The following is an 18,921-nucleotide window of genomic DNA, read 5'->3' on the forward strand; positions in this document are numbered from 1 at the left end:
GGGAAACTCCGCCCCTTGGGAAGTCCACAGTTTAGGGGGGCCGCTTGGCTGCGCGTCTTTGCTGATCAGAAACGATTTCGATGAATTGCATGACTCCTGCTACTAAGGACATGCGCAGTTTATGGGGTCACAGCCCCCTCGCCATCACTCGACCCATAATTCGGTTTAAGGAGCTCCAGAAGGCTGGCAGTGCACCCACCCCCTCAGGGACAGGAGAAGTCACTGAAGCTGATGGGGACAACAAAGTCGACGCCCCCCCCACACTGAGCTCACTACGCTGTGATGATGAGCTGATCGGGGTCTCCTAACACCACCATGACAGACGAGACGACGAAGGGCAACTCAAGGACACTGAACATCGGGCACCACCAGGTTGTATGGAGTGGGTGCCATGTCTTTGGCATTCACAATGTTAATCTCAATTAGCCGCCCGCTGCTCCGGGTTGCCGTTCTCTTTGCTCCTCTTCCAGAGGATTAGTCAGGTCAGCGTGTGAGGAGGAGGAGGAGGAAGAGGAGGACAAGGACGCTGCAGTAGAACTGGCAGAGCAGGGCGACCTACAGACAAAGGAGTGGGACACATGGAGTCCCCAAGTAAAAGGCGTTCAGACGTCACACCGAGGGTCCTCGTCCCAGCCATTCCACGCTGTTTTGGGGTCAGGGGTCCCCCACACCCCTCCCTTATCCTATTTAGGTGTCTCAGCGACCACCCCGGCCTCCTCCAGCTAGGGGGCTCCTTCACAGCCTCTTTTAGCGCGGCCCCCCCATGTCAATATGGGTCAGCCATCCTGCTGTCACAAAGGCATCCATTCAGGGTGTCATATTGTGTGTCCTCCTTAAAGGAGATGAGGCACTGGGCGGGCATTATGGGCAGATGTCACTGTCACCCTGTGAATGTGACAATAAATGAACTTGAACAACAGCAAGAGGCCCAAAGAGACGCAACATAAAAACACCTGGCTGGTAAACGTGAGGGGCCACATACCGAGATCCCGACACCAAAAGCCCATTTAGAAGGCAGGACCACCCGGGATAAAAGCAGCAGTCAGTGCCACCCGCCAGGAGCGCCACTCATCCCACCTTCAGAATGGCACATCATAAAGACGACGCAGCCCCCCATCCTGCTGTCCAGCCGGAGCTACTCACCGTCGGCGTCCGCTTCACTCAGGGTGGGCTCACAAGGCTCTCGGTAGGGTGGGGGGAGTTTCATGGGTGGGGGCGCACCTCCTAGAGATGGCACCTGAGTCAAAAGGAGAAGAGCATCGATAAGTCACTGACACGGTGGGGCACAAAACCTCTAAGCCCCCCTTCACAGCCTCCCAGAAATCTGCCCCTCGACTGAAGATGTCACCCCCCCCCCCCCTTGAGGGAGTTGTGAAATGAGCCAGAGTGGTGTGTGCACATGGCAGGACCCCCAAGTGCCCCCACTAGAAGGTGTCAGGGGGTACCACTGCCGACTCGGGGTCTGCTCATTGTCTGGTAGCCTCAAAGCCCCCTCCTGGCGCTCTGACAGGGCACATGGTGGGGGGGCTCGTCACTTAACTTCACGTCAGGCTGCACCCACCTTGGCACCTTGTCGGGGGGGTCTGCTCTGGTTCTGACTGGGATGCATCACTGAAGTGGGCTGCAGAAAGACAAAGAGAGCAAAAGTGAAATGACACGAAGTAAAGCAGCACTCGTCTCGATGGCGTCTGGGGGCCGAGACCACCGCCGCTGGACGGATCAGCTCTTACTCTGCAGCCACCTCAGAAATAAAACTGACAACATGAAGGGACAGCAAAGAGTGACAAGCGCACTCCAGTGTCCCCTCACACCAGACGCTGGGACACGTCCACCCACCTTCATCCCGTCTGAATGATCCAAAACGAGGACCAGCTGCACGCCCCGTGACGGAGGCCGCGTCACACACCCAGCCCGGCTGGACAGGACAGCAGGACACCCAGCCACCTCGTGTCCCCTGTCCCCTCCTCTCACCGATTGCGGCCCACCAGAGAGACTGACGAGGACAAACACAGACGTCAACTTACTCTGGGGGTGGACGACAGGCTCTGGACGACGAACACCACAGGATTGCCAGCGTCTTTAATGGCCTGCACGGCGTCTTCGTGGCTGGCATTGCGGAGGTCCTGCCCTGAAACCTGCAGAAGCAGAGGATGACATTGTGACGCTGGAGCTCATCAGCTGGTCAACACTCGACACCTCACCCCCCCCAGTCGGTACTCGTAGGTCGACATGGCCGGGCGTGTGGACCTCAGTGACGATGCTGGGTCAGAGCATTTCTGAAGTGCCAAGGCTTGTGGGGTGCTCATAGTCAGCCGCGGTGAGTGCCCACCGACGGTGGCCTGGGTCCAGAAATACCACAAACTGCGGACAGGAGGCCAATGAAGGCTCTGCCATCAAACCAACAGAGCGGCGGCTGTGGCACAAATCAAAGGTTACTTTAATGAGGGTGACTGGCACACAGTGCATATGGCACTGCCAGTCAGAGTGCCCACGGTTGAAATCACCTACAGTCAGCCGGCCCTTGGATCAATGGAAGAAGGGGTGCAGATTTGCACATCTCGTCGTTCACTCCATTAACCCATCGACGACACGATTTGGCACTTTGACCAGAAACTGGAAATTTTGGACTGTTGATGTTTTTAAGGGTGGTGGCACTTCGGTGACAGATCTTCATTTTTTATGGCTGGCATGTCTCTGCCTCGTTCCTTCAGGTGTTTACTGCACTTCGGCCATCGAGAGGCTGAAACGCCCATCACTAATGAACCAAAGTGGGCACAACGCATATTGGCTTGTGAAGAAGTCCCACCGACGCCCCCACTTCCTCACATCGCTCCCAAGTCGCCCGTCTTCGTACCTCAATTATTTTGTCTCCAGTTCGGAAGGCGGCCGTCTTGCCAGCAGGACTGTCCTTCAGGACTTGTTTGATGAAAATGCCTTTGAGCTCCTCGCCATTCTTCAGGCGCTTGATGACCGCCTGGCCCCCCACGATGCTGATTCCCAAAGACTCGGAGGACTCCCGCCAGACTTCCACCCTTGGGGGAGAAACAAAGAAGGCTGTAAGGAAGACGAAGGTGAAAAAGACGACAATAACCAGTATGGAGGCAGACCCCAGGGTTAAACACGATGCCACCCGCTTATAAAGGGCAGCAAACATCGGGCACAAGGCAGGGATGAGCCCAGGACTGAGTGCCAGTCCAACGCTGTGAATGTGACAATGACAATGTTCTGTAGCACACTGGGGAGACTCGCACAGTAGATTCAGAAACAGGGACCACCTCACCCAGGGACCACCACAATGCATCGGAATTCTAGCGGCAGTGAAATGAAGACGCAGCTAAAAAGATCTCCTGGGAAAACAAAATGGAGACTCGCAATGACGACAAAGTGAAGTTACGAGAAGAAAAAATAAAATAAGGACGGCTAACGGAAGAAACGCACACGTCACGGGCGACCAAATCTCACACAGACGGGCGGGCAGACTTCACGTGTCCCTCACAGACACTCAAGGTAAATCCTGCCAAGCTGTTGCCGTGTCCCAGGGGGAGGAGTCAGGAGGTCGCGTGTGATGATGTCATCCGCGCGGTCATATAACGCCTCGTCTCACACGGTGGGCGACTCTCTTAACACTCCGGTGTGTGTTTTTATTAAAGAATCCATCAGATTTCCGACTTCCGGCTCTCCCTCCCGACTTTGGGACTTCCTAGGGTTTGGCGTTTTTGGCTTCCCGAGATGGAAGGAACACAGCGGCCCTGCGGCACTAAAAATCGTGAGGGTCCTCTGGACCACCAGCACGGTGACATACCCAGGTGTTCAAGGCCCCTGAACCCTCCCCCAGTGTCACCTAAGTGGCGCGCAGCAAAGGGGTGGCAGGTGCTCATCTTGACGAGGGGTTAAGTGACAAGACCACCAGGTCAGAGGGTATGTTGTCCACTGTGCCAAAGAAGAGGTGTACCCGCACTTGGCATGAAGGCTCCTGAGGAGCGTCACGAGAGCAGATCTGCGGACCACTGCGTTGGTCTCACGACTTACCTCCTTGGAGGCCCCCAGTGACTTAAAATCGGCGTCTCTTCTCCTTCCCCCTCTTCTCTTTCAGGCAGTTCACTACAATTGAAGCACAAAAAGAAGGTCATGGTGGCTCCACCAAAGCCATCCCACCAGGTGACAGAAAGGAGAAAAAGTCAACCAGGCCAGAAAGTCACCAAGAAGGCCAAACTACCAGCGAGTATCTGGGCACAAAGCGCCACATGAAGGTTTCAGGAACCTGTCAGAAAACCCGTGAAGAGCTCGACCCCGTGCTCCTGGCACATGTGGCACTGGACCTCTTTTGCTCCAGGGATCGGGGCACAGGTCACCAACACTAATCACGCCAGTCCTTACCTTGCAGCCTCTCATAATTGGATTTGCCCCCAAAAGTCCTAAAAGTAGCACAGCGCCCACCGGGCAAAGCAAAGCGGCAGACACGGCCGTCTACCAGTCCACAACCCGCCAGTAAGAGTGAGGCGCTCAAGTCGTACCTGAGTGGGGTTTTAAGATGTCCCCTGGCATGGACTGGGCTCCTCCTCGGCTTATCCTCACCAGCGATGAATGCCAAGGCAATCCTGCAAGAAGCTCAGGGTGAGTGGGTGAAAAGGGTCAGTTGGCACAACACCCTAAGATTCATTTGTCCCTAACTGGGTGACAAAAGGGCCAAGTGGACATGGAAAAGAGGTCATCAAAAACGAGGAGACGATTGCAGTGAAGAAACCTGAGCCACACGTGGCAGGGTGACACAAAGTGAACCAGTGCCAGGTGGCTGGCACAGCCGTGACCTCCTCACTAGATACCTTCATCTGCTGCAAGATGTCGTCAGGAGTGTGGAGGGGCTCTTCCAGTTCCACGGTGGGCAAGTCAGAAGCCCCGCTGGTCTCCACATCAAGAGGACATCAAACACAGGCTAGGGGTGGGGGGCGTCCAGGGCTTCAGTAATTAAATGGGGGGCTCTAAGTGGACCACACAAATCAAACGAGTAACTGAGGAAGGTGGCTTGATTATAAAATGGACATGCAAGGGGTGACAAGTAATAAAGGCACAAAAACAAAGAATCCCACCGACTCCACCGGGACCACCTAAACACAATTCTACCTGCACGGAGGGTCTAAAGCCCTCGCCTGCCAGGAATTACTGCCACAGAAGTCCCCTTCTCATACCACCTTCTTCAGCCAGTTGAGCCCCTGCCAGCACCAGAAGACCCTTTCAGACCTGGTGACATTTCCAGGGTCACTTCTGGTCTCTTGGAGCTTCTGTGGGGTCAGGGGTCAGCCTCTCTTTGGACCGGTGGGTGCTCCTCCTAGAGGTCCCTATGCAGTAATTCAGACCCCAGACATCTCAAAGGTTCCAGAACAATACAGCTGACCCTTAACTACACCTCCTGGTGGACGGAAGCCAGCGTTCATTTCATATCCAACAACCAATGAGGTCGGACCTCAACATGGCGGCCAACGCTGTGGCAGAGAAGCTGTGCCCTTCTTTTTACATTTTTTTTCAAACTGCACTTTAAATGGGGCATCCCTTGGGACGGGTCACTCTCTTTATTATTTTAAAACATTCATCAACCTACCTACCTATTATATAGCGCCTTTCACTTCTCTCTGTCTAGATAGACAAGTGGCCGGTTATTCACAGCTACCTACCTAGCTAGCCATCAGACCTTACTCCTTTTCTATGTTAACTAATGTTCTGTTATTTTAATTTCTTATTTTGTCTTTTATTTTTCTGTTCTTCATTATATAAAGCACTTTAAGCTACTCTTTGTATGAGAATGTGCTAATAAATAAATGTTGTTGTTATAAACAGAGGTAAGTCTGTGAGATTAGGCATTCTAAGGCTACATATTAATAATACAGTAGGGGAAAGTACAGCAATATACTGTAGATTACTCTACCAAGACAAAACACAGACAGATGGATTACTTATGAAAGGCACTTTATAATAAATACTGGAGTGAAAATCACAGATCCCTTTGGGTTTCTATTATTGTTTTTATAGGCTTGTAGAGGTAGTTAGGTGGATATGCAAGGCGCTTTATAATAAGTAGACAGAGACAGATAGGCAGGGATGAAAGGCTCTATATAATAGACAGGCAAATGGCACGGCCAGTGCCCACCTGCGAGACCGAGTTCAATACAGCCATCTGGTGGCCAGGAGCAGTACTGCACTCCACTGTCACCGCACACTTCCATAGGATCTTATTGGGCATTTGTGACAAAGTTGGAATTGTGAGACTTTTGTCATCATGGAAACGTTCAGACGTCACACCCAGGCAGGTTAAGACACTCATGCAGGTGTCCACGTTGGGTTAGGAATCCCACATAATAAACACAGTGCATGCTGCTGGGGGTCCTGCATACCGACGGCAGAGGGTCTTTGTGCTGCCTCACTGGGACTGCGCTCTTAGCGGCCAGGTCATCTTCATTTTGTTTTAATGTTTTTTGTTTTTAGGGAGCTTCTTTGTTTTTTAGAATACTTAAATATTTTTTTGAGCTTCTGCCAAAGCTCAATTTCTTTCTTGGGACAAATAAAGTAACATCTGCCTATCTATCTAATATATAGTGCCTTTGACATCTGCCACTCAGATATTTAGTGCTTTTCACATCCATCAGTCAATCTATTAAAGATCACTTTTTATACCTCTTTGATCTGAAAATCTCTACATATCAGCAATACAGCGCATTTATAGTATGATATAGCGCCTTTACAGTATTATATAGCATTTATTGTATATTATATAGCGCCATTATATAGCACCTTTATAATATTATATAGGGCCTTTACATACCATACAGTGCCTTTACATATTATACAACACATTTATTGTATTATATAGTGCCTTTATAGTATTATATAGCGCCTTTACATACTATATAGTGCCTTTACATATTATACAGCACATTTACTGTATAATATAGCACCTTTATATATTATATGGTGCCTTTATTGTATTATAGAGCGCCTTTACATACTATATAGTGCCTTTACATATTAAACAGCACATTTATATTATATAGTGCCTTTACATATTATACAGCACATTTACAGTATTATATAGCACATTTATTGTATTATATAGCACCTTTAAAGGCGCCATATAATATGTAAAGGTGCTATATAATACTATAAAGGCGCCATATGATATGTATAGTATTATATAGCACCTTTATATATTATATGGCGCCTTTATTGTATTATATAGCGCCTAGCTTGTGTCACAGCCCCTAGTTACTGTGTATTTATCATATGCTGTCTATTCTATGTATCTATTGCCTCACATATCTAGGAGTCCCTTATATAGCGCCTTTCACCATACACACCTATTACCTATCAACACATCAGTGCCCTGTCACACTTCAGCTCAGCAGGTCTCACACTGGCACACCCCACCCCTAGACCCCCTAGGGTGTTACCTTTGATGCCAGTCTGTCTTTTAAAGCCCGCTTCACAGTGCTATCGAGGACCTGCTTTTTCTCCTTCACCAAAAACTGGAAGATGACGGCGGTGTGTCAGTCTGGGGGACACCGAGAGCTGAATTCCTGCATTTACTCCTCTCAGGACGGACCCCCGACGCGTCCTTTCGGCAGTTTTAGCTCCTTCGAGACGCTGCTGCCAGAAATGTAAGGTGTGCCCGGGTGAGGCCAGGCCTCGTGTCGCTGCCCTGGCGTCCAGTGAAGTTTAGACCCGAGGCTCTGCTGAGCTCCCTGCACTTCTCGTTACGCACAAACCGGGGGGCCCGCTGAGATCTTGAGGCGCTGGCCTACTAAAGATTAACAAAACAACACGAGGAGGTCGAGTTTGAGATGCTGGACCCCGAAGCCCAGGACTGAGCAGGCTGCTGTGTTTCTAGCGCCTCAAGTCTTAATAGCTGGGAGCCATCAGCACCCCTTCTCAGTTTCCTTCTCCTTGGTACCTCTTGCTGTGCCCCCCACTGCTCTACCGCCAAGCTGTTTTCCTCCCCACGTAAAGACCCTTGGAATGAAAGGCCAGAGAGATTCTCTCTCATCATACCGGGGGTCTCCAGGACTCCGACTGCGCCCGACTGTCTGCCATTCGACAAGCAGAACAAGACAGCAATGGCACGAGAGAACGTCAGGAGGCCAAACTCAAAGTCCTCAGCAGCCCCTTTATGCTACCCACCCTGGCAGTGGAGGTGCCAGTTATCGACCACCACCTCTTCAGACTTACAGCTCTCCGAGGTCGTCTTGTGAGCTCCTCACAGGGTCCACACTGGGGGTCTCTTGAGCCTCGTTCTCCGTCGTCACTTCTGTAAAAGACACAGGAGCCTCAGGTTACGTCTTAAGTGGCAGAGCTGGACAGTGTGCCAACCCCCCCCCCCTTCATTCAGCTGGACATCCGGCCCACCACAGCAGCTGGGGGGAGTCCCTGAAAACGCAGGGCCCTGGAGTGACATCACATCATGGGGGGGGCTCAACGTCGGTCATTTTCTCGTTTTTTCGTGTATTTATTCGACATATGGGCCGAGGGGCGGAGCCTCCCACCCCCCCACCTCCTAGAAGTCGCAGTGCGGTGACGTCACGTCAAACTCCGAGCGCCCACTCTTGCTGGGTCAGGTTGGGGTCCATCAGCACTGTGGCTGACATTTCTGGCCTGCGGACTTCGTGTCGTTTGCCCGTCTCCTCCTTTTGATTCCGCGTTGCTTTCTTTTTTTCTGCTCTCGTTTTTAAGATTCTGTTGAGAAAACCTTTAAAATATAAAAGGATCCCTTAGTTCTGTCATCGAGGACCGAAGGTTTTCAGGTCCTCCTCCTCCTCCTCCTCGTCCTGCTGGTTGGGCCTGTGCAGGCCAGCAGGCTGCTTCTGGAGTTCGGGGCCAGGCTGCCTTGGTCAGCAGATTTGGAGAAGTTTGGGCTTTTGAGTAAAGAGGAGGAGGAGGAGGAGGAAGAGGTTAAAAGGCAGCAAACAGGACTCAGGGCTCCCTTCATCTTTAGTGTATATAGCGCCTTTTGTAAAGCTTTAGAGGACATTGTTTTTAGGCAAGTCCCAGGCACCTGTGGTAAAGCTGGCAGCGTGGTGCACTCAATCGTGCCAATCCCTCACTGTCAGCCACAGGCTCAGGAGGGGGCGCCCCTCACAGCTCCGACTTCAGACAGACCGCAGATCAATGTGCCCCCCACCCTACTCTCACCTGCTTCTGGCCTCCAGCCATCGATTCCTGGGGATTCTGCCCTCCAAAGTCCACCATGCAGATCTCTGTCCTGTTGGGGAAAAACAGAGCAAGGATGAGAAAATCCCAGAAGACCACTACAGGGGTCCGGCTTCACTTCACCCTTTGGCGTTGGCACCAAGCAATGCAGAGCGGGAAGAAACAAAAAGTGCCAACTGATTCCAGACATACCAAGAAAACCGGGGTACAAATGGCTTCAGGTGAACAAAAGGGATGTGTGAGGGTGGTGGCCGCGACCCCACCTGCGATGACACCATGGAGAGGGGACATCCGCTGAACTCGGGGACGAATTCTGACAGAGTGACGACATTTCAGTCTGGGGGGCTTAACTTTTGAACACTTTCTACATTTCCTTTTTGGCAGCACTGTGAAGACGAGCGTTTCATTTACAGATAAAGACTGCCAGTCAAATTCATCAAAATTCCAGAGGGTGCCAATCGGTTTTGGGAAAAACACACCTGGGGGCTTTTCAAGGCACCGTAATTTATAAGTGGACCCCAAGGACCCCTTGCTTGATGTGTTCTGACTTCACATTACACCCCAGATCCTCTCGATAATTGATTTGCCTCTTCCAACCAGCCGCGCCAGTCCCACTCTTCATCTGTGCCCACCAGCCAAGGCACCCAAAATATGAACAAATGTGAATTGTCTCCCTCTGCTGGTCACTGGGCACACTGCGCCAACTCCCTCCAGTCCTGCTGCCCTCCGTTCATGTCAAGCCAGCAGCGTCACCCACTTTTGCCCAAGTGGGGCAGCCCCCACTGCCATGATGAGGGTCAAGCAGGTCACAAAACGCCAGGGTGCCAAGATTGCGAGTAAAAACGTAGCACCCATCATGATGCAAAGCCTTGAAAACTCTCGACTTCCTTAAGTGACTTCCTTTGGGTCACGTGGTGAGCAAGTTATGGAGACTGAACTTCAAAGCTACTGGTGCAACTCTGCACTGCACTGGCACCCTGCTACGTGGCCATATGCCCTAAAGTGCCCACTGTCACTGGACTATATTGGCATGATGCCCACCATCCTCCTCTGAGGGCACAGGGCAGTAAGTACAATGTGAACCATTCATTTGTTCTACTAGGAAGCAGTGCCACCCATCACCACAAGAGGCCACCAATGTGCCACTCACCTCCTGAGCGCTGGCACAGTGTTGTGACTCAGTCCACTTCTCTTTGTCCTTCTCTCCGAGCTGCGTGTATGGCATGTGTGAGAACTCGTGCCCACCCTTTGCCAGGCTTTCATATCCAGCCAGCTCCTCCTCAGACTCTTCATCCACTGCCATCTCCCTCTCTACCACATCTTCATCAGGTCCCGTGTGGGTCCACAGATGGGGGTCCGGCTCGTCCACCAGCTCTTCACGGAACAGGGGGTCATCTTCAAAGCCCTAAAAGGCAGAGAGTGGTGGTCACCGGATGACAAAGTGGGAGAGGAGGAGCCCCTTAAGGATGTCACTAAGCTGCGAGATCCTAATCTGTGGACAGGACCACCGACCAGTCGACCTCCCCAGCCGCTGCCACCCAGCTCTACACTGCCCGGTCTCTTCGTGTCCAGTTCCCTCTGACCCGCCACCTCTCGCCCCCTCGTCCACTCCCTGCTGCTCATTTTGTGACCTTCTCATCCTCTTTTTCTCCACTGAGTGGTCTGCATTAGAGCCCCCCTGGTCCACTCATTCCAGCTCAGCCCACTTTGTGGCCCCCAGGTCTTCAGCTGCTTCCTCCTCAGCCCTCTGTAGTCTTTATGGCTCCCACTCTCAAACTGTTGGAGCCCACCCACCCTGTTGACCCGTCCCTCTCCTCTCCTGGCTGCCAACCGCTTATAACGCACCTTCACCTCGCCAACAACACTGCCTTGGCATTTTCTGATGCCACTCTGGGGTGGGTTTCATGGACGCAGCCCTGGTTATTCATAGCAACAATGCCAGCTGGCAGCCATGTGAAAGTGAAACGAGTTACCGGCGGGACGGATAAAAAGTCGAGAAGCAGCCTCAGCGCCCCCCGGGGATCTTGACGTGAGCACTGAACATCAGGACGATGGCATTGGAATCCCTGGCCACCTTTGATGGTAAAGTGACAAGCGTGAGGACCACCACCAGAGATCGTCACCCAGCCGGGGGTTCGTTCTTCTTGACCTTTTATCGTTGACTAAACGAGTCCCCTAAAGACCCTCGAATGATCTGCCTTGGCACCTCCCCCTCCTGAGGTTCTGTCACCAAAGCTTGTGAGGTTTACTTGCCACATCAGATCTCACCTTCATCATCGCATTTCATCATTTCAACAGTAAGCTGGAGGAGCCCACCACCACACCCCACGGTCTCTCATCGACATTTTACCCCCAGCGCTGGGGGGCTTTCCAAGGTGTCCACTTGATGGCGCTCTCCACTGCCGACAGCCAAGGTCAGCACTTTGATGGGCGGTGTTTTTGGTGTCGATCAGCGGGGGCTCCAAGACCCCATAGCCAGCCTCTGCTGCCAGGTCTAATTGGTCAAGGTCTTACCCACCACATCGTGTGCCACCAAACTGACATGGCATTTACCCCTCACCCTTTGTCTAGACAGGATAAGAATATCTGCCCACGGTGGAGGAGTTCCAGTGTCGCAGGGTCTCGTTAGAAGGATTGGAGCGGCGGCTGCGGTCCCAGCACCGAGGGGTCCGAAGAGGGGAATTGGAAGGCGAATCCAAACACAAAACTCTCGGTGTGGAGTTCCATCCTCATCCTAAGTCTCAGTGAAGAAACGAGGCCCTCCAGGACAGGACGAGACGTTCAGCCATTCAGAGGAGCCGCCCATCCTCTGGAGTGCCAAGAGCCTGTTCAGGGGGCACAACGTAAGTGGCTCCCCTTGGCATTGCTCAGAGACCCTGTGCCTGGTTTTGGAACTCCAGAGAATCCCCCAGAAGATAGGGAATCTGTGGCGGGGTGGACCTCCTGCTTGGCCTGCTGCCACCGAGACCCTCAACACGAAAAGCGGTTTGGGAAGATGAAACGGGAACATCAACTTCTCACATCGCCTCCTCGGGTGCCAAAATGAGTCAAATGACGCCATCAATCATTTGGCAAGGATCTCCCCTCACTTAGAAATGGACCACCGAGGCAGAGAGGACCTTTAAACGACTGAATGAATGAGTGCCCCCTGGTGGTCTGGCTGGCTGCTGATTTAATGAGGGTCTCTGCTGCTGTTGCCCAATGTTCTTGTTTTCCCACCCAGGGATTTACGGTAACAACGGTGGTCACAAATGCAGAGATCTGACCTTCTGCTGTCAAGTTAGATGGGACCACCGTATGAAAGTCTCCTCTGGAGATGCCACTTGGACATTTTACTTACTGAATCAGTGACTGAAGACCCTCAGCTGGCTGCCCACCACGGTGTATCCGGCTCCTCCTCATCCTTCCTTTTTATCATCTCCCCACCAAAGCAGACAGCACTGATCTCTCTTTTGGGGTCTCTGGTGGTCTCGACCATTTAATGAGTAACTCCGCTGCCGACATCTCCCCTCAACATTCTGATGTCATCGTTGATCCTGAGGGAGAACGTCAGCAAGAGACAGCAGGAGGGAGAACTTCGGTCAGCTCCACCCAGTTTGGGGAGGATTGTCGACAAGAGGGGGGTCTTCATTCACTAATCAATAAAGTAAACGGAGGGTGAAAATGTCGAGAATGGAAAGCAGCAGAGGAGACCTTCAGTTGGTGGTCCTCACTGCCATGACAAACACATAAGGGGTCTCGGCCTTAGGAATTGCATTGTGGCCTCGAGGACGGGCAGCCCCTCAAAGATTCTGGTTTTCATCTCTTTGGTGGCATTCATGTGACAAAATGACAACTACTGTTAAGTGACCAATTTAATAACTGTCCCCCCCCCCCACTCCAGAGATCTCCAGGGGGGTCCGAGATCCGTGAAGTCCCCACTTTGACGATCAAACGTCAAGATGGGCCATCAGGTGAGCCCACCCAGTCCACCATAACAAGAGGAGAGACACGGAGAGCAGGTGCCCCTCATTAGGACGCCACCCACCGCCCACCTAAACCCCCCCCCCCACCACGCGAGTCAAACTTTTAAAAAAGAGCAGCCAATAAGATGAAGGGAGCCGCTCTCTGCACCGACTCCCAACAGGAACAAAATAAAATAAAATAAAATAAAAGGCCGTCATTAGCAGAGCCCCCCAAATAAGCAGGTCATAAAGCAGGCAGTGGGCCCCTCACGGCCCGTCCCTCTGCCAACTCAGCGGTTCTCCTCGCCAGCCGTCTGGGCACACAAAGCTGCTTGGTGAGGAGCCCTGACGGCCCGTAATTAGCTGAGCTTTGAGGAGACTTATGGTGGTCTCTGCCTCCTCCTCCTCCTCGTTTAGGATTTTTATTGGATTTTTTTTTTTTTTTTATGAACATTCGCTTGGAACTTTAGACACACGGAGAGGAGTTGGCACGGGACGGGTGACCGGCGCCTCATCCACGTGGGACGTTAACGAGCCCCAGGTGGGACCCCACTCATAGTGGGCCAGACACCATAGGGTGGTCCGTCTTCTCATTCAAATGAGGGTGAGGAACAACCTGGCCAAGACAGTAGTGGACCTCAGGGGCGACTTGGGCAGGCACCAGAAGGACCACCTAATCATGACAGAGGGCAGAAATGGGCATGAATGAGTGATTGAGCCCCCCCACACCACTAGTGTGCCCACTGACATGGAGTGCCACAGGAGCGGACCAGCATGATGGTGACCATATGAAGCGCTCCACAGACAGAGAGCCTAAATGGGTCAAAGGAAGTGCGGAACACCTTTGATGAGCGGGCATGTAGGCTTGGGCGATACCCAGCAGGTGAGAACAGATGGCAAAGCACCAGGTGCACTGCTCACTGCATGACTCTCTGGTGGATGAACGGACGGACAGACAAGACACCCATGCCAACCTGCTGAGAGCGGACTGAAGGCCAGAGGGTCCTGCCTACCTGTGGGACGGGAAGCATGAGGGTCGCAGTGCCATGGCTGAGGGAGGCTGCGCTGTCCACGTCGACTTCCACCTCGTCCTGGGGGGATTCCTCCTCCTCCTTCTCTTCCACGTCGGGCTAACAGAAGAGACAAAGCAAAAGTTACAACTGCTGCTCACTGGGATGGCAGGATTCAGGTCTGGAATGAGTGGGTGCCCACCTATGGCACTGTGGGTTACGGATGTGAGTGGGCTCGCTGAAGAGAGTCTAAGCACCAGCACGGTGCCATTTCTCTCGCCAAGCCCACAGGTCTCTCTGCCACAGAGTGGTCCCATCACTGCCCTCCTAATTGGCTCTTAGAGTCAGAGCACAAATGAAGCCCGTCTTGCTCCTCAGCATAGATATCTCCGTCTGTGCCAGCCTAGCCCCCCTGCCCTCTTTCCGGTGTGTCACCATCCCATAATTCCTTCTGGCTGGGGTTGGTCCCTTTCCATTCTTATTTGGGGCCCCCAGATTCCCACTCGCTGTAAGGCACCATGTTGTGTCCCTTCAGCCCCAATGCCAACCTGATTCTGCCATTACTGCTTCTTGGCAAAGTGCCCATCTGTGACCTCTAGCAGCTATAGGCCACCCGGTTGTTCCTCCCTTCATCTGCAATACTGACTGCTATGGCACTGCCACTCTCACTTGACACTCACTTTCTGCCCACCCCAATATGCCACCAAAAGTGCCCTGTCCCAGTGCTACTGTACCCACTAATCACATTTATATCATCTGACACAACAAGCAGGACACTCTTACTGGGGGGAGTCACAAAGATGATGGTGGCTCGAGCCCCCTGGTGACTTATCTCCAATTTCAGATCTGCTTTCCATAATCCACATTCCTCCTAGAACAGGGTGCATTATGGGAAAAGTTTTGTATTGGCACCCCCCTCAGCCAAGTAGCTCTGCTGGGTGTTAAGGCCAAATGTGCCAGGGAGCATCGTGTTCCGGAGAAAGAGAGAAGGTGTGAAAAACGCTTACCAACAGGGGCTTGCAGATGCCCAAGAGGACCTTGCCAGGGGGCACAGATTTCAGCACCTCCACAGCCTCCACGAGGCCACATGCGTCCAAGTGGGTGTCATTCACAAAGACCAGGCGGTCTCCCGGGAGGATGCCACCGCTTCTCTCGGCAAGCCCACCAGCGACCAAGGAGCGGATCACGATCACAATACGAGTCGGATCTACAGGATCCTGCAGAGGGCGCCAGAGACCACAGTTCACAGCAGAGCATGCAAAGAAACCCACCAGGAGAGAGAGAGAGAGAAACGAAGAGAGAGGTTAGTGTGGCACACGAAACAGGTGACATGCTGGACAAGACGAGACGTGACGTGACATGGGGACGCGCACCTCCCTGGAAAAAAGGAAAAAAAAAAAAAAAAAACAAACAACTGTTAGGTGAGGGACAAAGGAACACACAAGAGGTGACCCCCCAACTCCCAACCAGTGGCCAAGTGTGGGAGTCCCCACAGGACTGTCATCAAACACAGAACCCGCTAGGTCTCGTTACCCAGCTAGAGGGTCACATCGAGCCTGTGGCACTCTGAGGCGGCCATGGGGTTCAGTGGGTTTGTTCAAACCGCCACCACACCCTGGCACTACCACTCATTTACTGCAGCCTGAGACAAATGCCTGACATCCAAGTCCACAGACCAACTCCCGTGATGTGCCCCCTAAAATCCCACCCTTCTATTCCACAATCTATTAATTGGCACCACATCCAGGATTGGCAAAGAACTTGGACGGGGACAACACGGGCAATTTACATATTTGACATTTTACACCTACAAGTGACTTAAACACTCCGGCAGCCCACCCCATTGTGTGACGTCATAGTCAACATGCTCAAGGATGCCGTTTATGTGCCCACAGGGCTCCCTTTCATTCACTCACGCAGTGCCAAGCTGAACGGCCTGGGAATGCCCAAACTGAACATGTCCTTCCAACTCCCACCTTTCTTATGACCAGTCAAGACGTTTGATGCCCCCGTGTGTCCCGGGTCATCTGCGAGTTGGCCACGCCCGGTGCCCCGTGCTGAGAGAGTCAACTCCACTCCAGGGTCCAGTCCTGTAAACCTGCACAGAAGCCCCCTTCTTCTCGGGCGCTATCCAGAGCTTGTACCCATAAGGACAGGGATGCCAGCCAACCACTAATGCGAAAGCTTCGCTCGAGGGCTTAGTGCCTGCTTGGCCCAAATCAGAGTGCAGGGCAGGAGGGACCACCAGTTCACCACAGTGCCCCCCCACCATGCTGCACCATTCTGGAATCACCAGTTAGTCTAAGTTGGCCACAGGGAGACCACACACAAACCAGACATACGGGCATGAAGCCAGGCTTCAGCCCCAACCTCTGTGCCACCATCAGAACAACCTACTGAAGGCATTTCAGGGCCAACTGCCGTACCCCGATTTAGACCTGGAGAGGGTCCGGCCAGCTCCCTTGAACTGCAGTGTAGGAGGTGCCACGACAACACGTCATGGAGGGCAGATCTTTTATATAGCGCCTTTCTAAGGCTGCGACCCAGCGAGGACAGTCCAGGACATCAGCATCTCTGCAACGCGAGCGCACCGGGGGGCCATAAAGGTAAACGATGGTGACAGTGGTGGGCACCGAGTCAACAACCTTATACAGCACCTCTCCCTAATGAAGGGCACAACACTCCTGTACATCCGTAGGTGGGCAGCGTCCTGTGTGTGGCACATTTGGCACCTGACAGCGAGTTAGTGCTGCGATTTTATAAAGCACCTTGCTAGAGTGGGCATCCATACCAGGTGGGCTTGACACGACTGGACTCAAACACCACGAGGACTTGACGCAGGGTCACAGTTCAGGAGCTCAGCTACTGGGGGGCCACACAGCCAACCTGAGGGGGGCAGGCGAACACATCAGTGGACATGAGAAGTGCCGTTGAAAAACCACAACGAGTAAGAGGAATCGCTTCATACAACAAGAACAAAACCTGCGGTGGTCTCAATCCCGTGGAGACCTCGGCGAGAGTCAAACCCACCACTCAGCTTTAACAGAGGGGGGCCGAGCCAAGGTGGGCACTCACATTCACCTTCGAGAATAAACAATGGGGGCCCTCAGAGACACGTCTGTCCACGTCTTGCTGTCCAGTCACTCGTTTGGTCACCGTCACCCAAGACGCTCACCAAGAGTCGGAGGGCTGCTTTTGTTCTGAGTCGCCATTTCATCGTCGTCGCCCACATCCTCCACTCGATGGCGAGGACAAACGTTTAAGGACAGTCTCTTCATCTTACGCCAAGCGTCCACGTGGGCTGCCATTGCTTTGGCTCATCCAATCCCATCCCCGTACAATTGGGCTGGCATGCCAATTGTTTTGAGTTTGGATGAAAAGTCAGCATTCAGCCTGGCACAGGCCGACTTTGGTGTGCCTTTAACTGCTTACATGTCAATGCCAACTCCAGGCAGGTGGAGCGGTTTGTGTTCTCAAGAAGGTGCCCAGGGTAGGGAGGCACAACACTTCAGGCTCCTTTTGGACCATCCAGCATGAAGTCCTGATGCCACTGTGGAAATCCATGAGGAGGGCAACGAGACCCCGGCCTGGAGGCCACAGTGGGCGCTGGGAAGTCACTCACGTGACCTAAAGAACATCTCATTAGACATCCCCAATGCTCAGCATCATAGCAGACCATGGACCCTCGCAACCAACTCGCCAGATGATTGGCAGGGCGTCCATCGAAACCACAAACCTGGCCATTCAGTTCAGCCACCAAACGGTTAACCAAAATCAAAAGGGCGCCCGCGAGCTCCCGGCTGGCATCTCGGCCAAAGCCAGGCCAAGTGAAGCGTAAAAATGGCCGAGATTGAAAGAGATGGCGGGCAGCGCCCACCCCTCCAAAACAACCCGCTTCACCTCGGGCCGCTCCTGCATGGAAACTGGACGCCCTCCAAGGGGGCTGCCCATCGCAGCTAATCGCTAGCCGAGGCCCCGCTGAGCTCCAGCCAGACTCGAGCAAAGCAGCCCAAGCCAGCTGGTATCAATCAGGGGGGCCCCTCATCCTGTGGGAAAGGTCGGCCCACCAGCAGAACGCGCCTAACAGGACAAGCCAAGTGGCGCTCAACGGGACCCTGTTTTGCGTTTCCCATCATCGTCTTCTCGTTCTCCAAAAGTCACCACATTTTGGAAGTGCCTGGCACCCCTCGGAACGACGCGGACCCCCGATCACGGGGTCAGATTATCAACAGCAGCTACACAGGAGGGCCGGTCCACTCGTGTCCTCGCTGATGCTCATTACTCCATTATTTCAAAGGGTGGTCTCCACCCAAATGCCCCGAGTGGGAAACGATCTGCAGCTCATGGCACAGTGGAGAGAACCCGGGCACCGATTCAGTAATCGACCTGCCCACCACAGCTAATTGGCCTCAATGTAAAGGGGTCCCTCACCGAGTCCACAGGTCCTTCCGGCTTGTTCTCTCTTCTCTGCTGTGTCACCTTCCTCCAAACTCCATCTCGAGGTCACCTCAGCCAGCCAGGAGGTGACACCCAGATGTACCCAACTGTCCTCCTGCAGGCAGGCCACTGATCAGGTGCCATCAAAGAGTAGAAAGAGGACACACCAGGAGTCGCCAGTGCGGACAGGCAAGGTGCAGCTATTGCCTAACGAAAGGCGCTATATGACCCCCCCATACGTGACAACACTCACACATTTCTCTCTTGTTCGGACCCCCATGCTGAGGCCCATTCCTTACTGGGTTCATCCGCCACAGCAGCAGGTCACACATTTTTTT

General features: G+C 53.0%; 1 protein-coding gene across 2 annotated transcripts in view; it reads right to left on the reverse strand.

Moving 5' to 3' along the window:
• The window catches only part of patj (PATJ crumbs cell polarity complex component), a 115,742-nt gene that overhangs the window by 55,008 nt on the left and 41,813 nt on the right, over positions 1-18,921 (reverse strand). Inside the window, exons 19-29 of one of the 2 annotated variants that reach the window (XM_028812482.2) lie at positions 15,154-15,363; positions 14,150-14,266; positions 10,343-10,597; positions 9,175-9,244; positions 8,215-8,293; positions 4,515-4,598; positions 4,030-4,101; positions 2,855-3,032; positions 2,025-2,135; positions 1,562-1,621; positions 1,144-1,237 (exon numbers count right to left, since the gene is read on the reverse strand). In XM_028812482.2, the coding sequence (XP_028668315.1) occupies positions 1,144-1,237; positions 1,562-1,621; positions 2,025-2,135; positions 2,855-3,032; positions 4,030-4,101; positions 4,515-4,598; positions 8,215-8,293; positions 9,175-9,244; positions 10,343-10,597; positions 14,150-14,266; positions 15,154-15,363 (1,330 nt within the window). The remainder of the gene's footprint in view (positions 1-1,143; positions 1,238-1,561; positions 1,622-2,024; positions 2,136-2,854; positions 3,033-4,029; positions 4,102-4,514; positions 4,599-8,214; positions 8,294-9,174; positions 9,245-10,342; positions 10,598-14,149; positions 14,267-15,153; positions 15,364-18,921) is intronic. The other variant, XM_051933178.1, reaches the window with a different exon arrangement.

The sequence above is a fragment of the Erpetoichthys calabaricus genome, chromosome 10 (genome assembly GCF_900747795.2).
Source record: "Erpetoichthys calabaricus chromosome 10, fErpCal1.3, whole genome shotgun sequence".
In the NCBI taxonomy this organism is placed as follows: domain Eukaryota; kingdom Metazoa; phylum Chordata; class Cladistia; order Polypteriformes; family Polypteridae; genus Erpetoichthys; species Erpetoichthys calabaricus.